The following is a 6,249-nucleotide window of genomic DNA, read 5'->3' on the forward strand; positions in this document are numbered from 1 at the left end:
CTACTAGCCTAAATAAGCGAATCGAATCAAAATATTAAATCATTTTCCAATCTTAAATTTTCAGATAATAAAACATTATTTCTTTTTACAATTTAGATTTTCGATTCTGTTCAGATTAACATTTCAAACCGGAAAATAATTAGGAGTACATATTTTTTATATTTAAATATTTATAACCTAATATATATATAATAATTAAAAAATTATTATAAGTGTCATTTTTATTTATTATAAGTGTCACTTTTATTCATGTTAATAATAATTTAAACTATTATTACTTTTATTCAAGAATCATAGAATAGATTTTACTTGGTTTTAATCCCAACATGACCCGCACCACATTATGGGCACTCGCACCACATATTACCACGTGATATATCCAATTAATTACTATTGCAAAAGATTCTCTTTCTTTCTTAGTTCTCTCTTTAATAATAATACATCAATTTATTAGACACACCAAATAGCAATACATGGAATACTAAAATTTTCTGCACGGGATGGTTTGTGTATAGATTGACAGCAATTGTGTACTTTCTATAAGAATATTACTCTATGTTAATTGGGCCAATCAAATTTATTGCCACGTACGTACGTCATAAACAATAATCGAACGTATCTAAACCAAGTCACCGTATTTGTTGCAACAAGCACACCATATGATGGATTTTATATTACTTGTTTTTGGTATGTGCTATATGGTATTTTTCTATAGATATTATAATGATGTGTCATTTTAATTGCGTGACGTGTTATTAAATAAGATAAAAGATTGAATGAAGAGTTTACCTAGAATTGGCATATGAATGTACTAACTACTAACCAACAACACTTTACACGCAAATGCATAAACATAAACAACATCACGCAAAGTTTAGATACTAATTAATTGTAACAATTAAAGGACAAGATGTACAAATTACCCTAGACGAGACTTTTACTATATGTATTTAGAAAATTAAAGTAGGGGCGGCCAAGTTAATTAGGAGAAAAAAAATGATACTAATAGAAAATTCAAATAGGCGGCTGCCAAGTTAATTCTTTCTTTATTTTCATAGTTTGGCCATTCTCTCTCTCGAAAAGCAACTTTATTTTTATATGTTATATTTCTAAATTCTTAATGAGAGTAGCATCACTCAATGCAGAAAACGGAAGAATACAGCTCATTATGTGGATTGATAAAGCAAGTTGAATCTTAAATATTCCAAAATAGTTTACTAATTATATGTAGGGATATGATAAGTATAGAGTGTTACAATTTTTTTTACAACTAGTCGTTTGCTAGAGGATAAAATAATAATTATAACTAATCTTCGGGGTATTTGTCAAATTCCTTCAAATTCATCTCTGGTTCTTCTTTGTATCTTGAATAATTGGTGTCAAGAACTGGATAATGGGCCAAAAATGGTGAGGAGGTTCGATAGTAGCCGCCCTCCTATATTAGAGGTGTTTTATTATTTGATATGATTTTATATACTCCAAATAACACACGTTTCAATGGTGTTTTGAAATAATCATTATGTCGACGATTTGACCATGTTGATAGTGGACATACTCGTCCAATGGCAATTCTCATTCGTTAATAACAAGATATCAATTCATTCACGAAAGTGAGAGATACAAATTTACATTACACTAGCCAATTTTGACACCAAAATTGGAATTATTGAAAGTTGCGGAAAATTACATGCATAAGCCTAAAACCTTGTGGGGCCCTCCACTTGGGAAGCTTCTTACTCACTAGCCGCCGTCCCTACTAATAAACAAATGAGAGTTGCAGTCACTCCACTAAATGCTGATGGCTCCAATTTTAAGAGTAATTTATACTCAAATTAACAGGTCTTCAAATTTTGAGAGTAATATATACCCAAATCACTAACTCTCTCACTTTGTATTTGTTCAATATATAGCGAGCCTTGTTCAGTAAAAAACAAAAGGTAGGAACATCCAAGCTGTTTCAGTTTAAAATAGAGTAAAAACTAGAGAATCAGAAGCCTTGTAACTAGTGATATTCTTAGTCTATGTAAGATTGAGACCATTAGAAATGATTAAATTTGACAGTCACGGATACCCTAATTTGAAAGAAAAAATGTGTGATGGGAAAACAAAATTAGATGGCCAACCCCAGAAATTTGGCTAGATTGGTAGTCTAAAATAGAAAAAGGGGCGTAGTGGGGACTTGTAAAGACCCTTTTCAAATATAAAAGGACCACTTATCTCTCCCAATTGACTCATTTTTAGTCTCACCATCTTTTTTATTTAAAATTAAAATTGTGGACATGTTTATGCTTCTCGATGAACGTAGCTAGTCCGGCGGGCATCCAGAATTAAAGTTTCGATTTACGCGAGAACGAAAAGATCAAATGCTATCACAAGTAGAATATCTGGTGTAGCATCATCAGTCTGCCCAAATTAGTTATGATAAAGAAGAATACTACTCTCGTTGTACAAAGTTAGTTGGATTATATTAATAATTTCATCTTCTCAAATTAATTGTGTTGTTTTCTTTTTTAATAAAAAAAATTATTTGTTTTTCACTTTAAATTTTAAAGTTCAATATATTAAATCTTAGGTCTAAAAAAGAAAAAAAACATACTATCTTGGCTCAATGAAGGGATATAGTAATTAGATAACAGTAGAAATTCATAGGTTCCATCCTAAATCGATGTGAGATAGTTATATGTTATTTTTTAATTTCAACCGTCAACACTCTCTCTCAAACTTTACTACTGTCAATACTCTCCCTCAAACCCTACTACTGGGTCAGTCATTTTTTCGGTTGCAGCCAAGATATAGTGCTGGGTCAGTTAAATTTTGACTCACAACTCTCCCTCAAACCCTACTACTGGGTCAGTCATTTTTTTTGTTTCAACCCAGATATATTGTTGGGTCAGTTAATTTTGGCCCATAATCGATAACCCGCTTTGATATCATGATAGAAATCCATGGGTTTCATCCTAAAATCAATTGGTAATAGGAGGAGTGATCCATGAGATTTATATATTACTAGTTAAAGTTTTCTATTGACACCGATGTGAGATAGTGATATGTTTTAGTTTCAACTATCCATAGATACAATATAATTTTAACATTATTGAGAGGGTTAAGATATAAAATATTACTCACTCTCTCTTATTTTATCATTTTTCCACTTTAATTATTTATTACTACAGAGTATTATTTTATAAAATAAGTACAGAAAAATCAAAGTGACTCCTAATCTGGAACGGAGAAAGTACTTGCTATAGAAGAGAAAAAGAATTGACCAAGATATGAGATTAAAATTAAATATGATGGTATGACATACCAAACACCCCTGCGTATAATAACTCACGAAAATAGATGATGAGATACTATATCAAACAAAGGAAGTCATGCATAAGTCTCGACTTATTCAGGCATGAAATTCAAAGATAAAAAGAACTTTGGCGAATATAGGATGAATTGCATTAAAAACACACAATTTTGTACTATATACTAAAGAAATACTTATATAAACTCCTCTATACACATTAAATAAGGATGATGGGCGTATTTATACAAGTCGTTAAGGTAAAATCTATACAAGTTCATCACCAACCAAAAACAGAGGTTAAACTCCAAACTATATTCTGCTCAAAATAGGAGCAAACATAGCATCATACAGCTAAAAAAGAAGAAGCATACTCTGCTCAGTGATTTATCAGTCTGCACCATATGCCGTCGCAGCCTCGGCGAGCTGCTACCGGCCATATGGTAAGAATTCGGATACGAAAACGACGACGTCTCCGAATTCCCGAATATTCTCGAATACACCATCTCCCCGAACACCCCGATCATGGGATCCGCCAAGTGGGGCGCACTTCCGTGTCCGAGGGTGGGGGAGGTGGGGTAGCTTCCGTAATCTTGTCGAGGGGATGGTGGGGCGTCGTAGCCTCTGCGGTGGAGTTGCTCAAATGGATACGACAAGTAGTTGCTCGCCGGGTTCGGTAAGACCAAGTTGGTCCGGCATCGGGGGCTTGCCGGCCTTTGCGGTATGACACGGGATGGCTCGTCCTTGGAGGCGTCGGTGGTCTTGCCTCGGCCGTAGAGGGGTATCAATGTCTTTTCCGAGACCTCGTTCTTGCAAACTGGGCACTGGGGCTTCTGGTGGTCCGGGTTCTCGGGGGAGGAGTGTTGGGAGCTGATCCACCGGTATATGCACGGCCAACAATAGAGATGGCCGCATAATGTGACTACAGGGTCCTGCACGAGGTCGAGGCAAATGTTGCACTCGAACCCGAGAGATGGATTGGGGTCAGATTCGTTGAGTGAGGAGGTCAAGGATTTGAGGTTTTGGCACGAAACTTTGTGTTGGTCTAAGCCAGTGGTCCGGGCTGCTCCTTGGAGATATTGCTCCATTTAAATGTCTGCATAGGTGGATAGTACATAGGATTAAAGAGCAAAACAACTAGAGCTTTGCATCAAGTGCAAAATACACATACCAAATAAATGTGATATCACAATCCACACCATAAAAATGATAGTAATATACTAATTGGTTAGAATATGACACATGACAATCTAGCAGCCCATGATGTTGAAACCACAAGTAGTGTGAGCAACTAAGTATTTGTAAAATAGTCTTAAAGTTGGTTAATTCTGTATCAATGAGCATAATTAAAGATGGTCTTCCATTAAAAAACCTTGTTCAAATTTATTAGGATCATTAGGTGAGATGCTGTTGAAAACACTAATTCCATCATCAATAATTTGGTTCCCAACCACTCACCAAACTTTTCCTGAAAACTAAATGAGTGAAGATCAAGAAAAGCAAAGCATCAAAATCTCTTGTGCATATCAAATATAGTACAATCATGTGCAGACATACCAATTTGGTGAAAACAAGGTTTGCTGTCAGGAAGAATCAACTAATTAGAATCCCACATATCATAAAACTTCTTTGCTTAATTGATTAAAACAATTTCATACTAGACAAATAGGCTTAGGTATTGATTCTTTCCTAGGAAGGGAAAGAATTTTCGAGAAGAGATGAAGAGCGAAAACTGGGCCTTCAAGATTCAAGACTCAACCCCATCAAGAATATAAGTATAAATCAGCAAAAAAATCTGGGTCAAAAACAGAGTCCGCGAGAATCCGCTAAGAAGTTGAAAATCAATCAAATACACAAACATGACAAAAAGCTCAAGAACATCAATACATTTTATACAAACAAAATGCAAGAGCTAAATTTCTCATGTCACAATTTCTGAAATCAGAAACCTTAATAATCATGAAATTCTGAAATGTGATCTGAGGTCTGAAAAGAAGAGATGCTGCAGCCATATCCAAACCCACAAACAACAAGCTTGTATCACACTTCCCAAGAAAAATATTTAATATTTCCACGAACAAATTAAAAAATTGCTATCTACAGCTAGACAGAGAGAGCCAGAGAGGCCCTCAAACAGAAGAAACGAAAAAAGATCTAAAAATAACATCTTTAATCGGACTCTCCAAGACCCACAGCATAAAATTAGAAAAAAAGCACACAGGTGAAGAACAACTCGGGATACATACCGAAATGTGAATAATGGCCTTCCTAAAAAGTTCCAAAAATCCGATTGCAATCAAACCCTCTTAATAGTATAAAGCAACAAAATCGCAGCTTTTTCAGAATTATAGAGAGAGAGAGGGAGAGGGAGAGGGAGGGAGGGAGAGAGAGGAGATGCTTTATCTTTTGAAAAGAAAAGGATAAACGGGAGAGAGAGAGAGAGAGAATATCTGTGTAGAAGCAAGAGTGATATATATATAAAGAAGAGAGTTGAGTAATTGACAATGGTATAGATACAGGAAAAAGATGTATGTATGTATGTATATATGCGTGGAGGTGAAAGCCCGTTGTGGATAAGTACTCTGAAATGCACGGTGACGGGGCCACCCATCCAGATCCACCACCGCAGCGCCGACGTGGCGACAGAAGCGCGTGGTCACCACTCTCTCATATCTAGATTATACTCCATATTGTATACGCTCATTTTAATTAATGTGCTTTAATGTATTTAGTTGGACCTATGACTATATTTATGATTTAATAGAACCTAATAAAAGAAAAAAAAATTAATGAGAACCGTGTTTTAAAAATTCAAATATATAATGATAATAAGTACTATAATAATATGGTATATATTGGAAGTTTGAAAAGTCACAGCCAAAATAAATGCTGGATGAAGAAATAGAGTTTTATTGATAATATGTTTTACCTCTAAATAGTAGTACTAAAAACATTGG

General features: G+C 34.8%; 1 protein-coding gene across 1 annotated transcript; it reads right to left on the bottom strand.

The window, feature by feature from the left end:
• Positions 1-3,424: 3,424 nt before the first annotated feature.
• LOC121808617 (E3 ubiquitin-protein ligase RMA1H1-like) lies at positions 3,425-5,744 on the bottom strand. Its single transcript, XM_042209194.1, has 2 exons — positions 5,539-5,744; positions 3,425-4,388 (listed from the first exon to the last, which is right to left on the bottom strand). The coding sequence occupies exon 2, from the start codon at positions 4,378-4,380 to the stop codon at positions 3,616-3,618; it is 765 nt and encodes a 254-aa protein (XP_042065128.1). The 5' UTR covers positions 4,381-4,388; positions 5,539-5,744; the 3' UTR covers positions 3,425-3,615.
• Between the last annotated feature and the right edge of the window lie 505 nt (positions 5,745-6,249).

Source organism: Salvia splendens, chromosome 6 (assembly GCF_004379255.2).
Source record: "Salvia splendens isolate huo1 chromosome 6, SspV2, whole genome shotgun sequence".
Taxonomy (NCBI): domain Eukaryota; kingdom Viridiplantae; phylum Streptophyta; class Magnoliopsida; order Lamiales; family Lamiaceae; genus Salvia; species Salvia splendens.

Coding starts and splice junctions, on each gene's coding strand:
- LOC121808617 (XM_042209194.1), bottom strand. CDS start 4,380: ATGGAGCAATATCTCCAAGGAGCAGCCCGGACCACTGGCTTAGACCAA.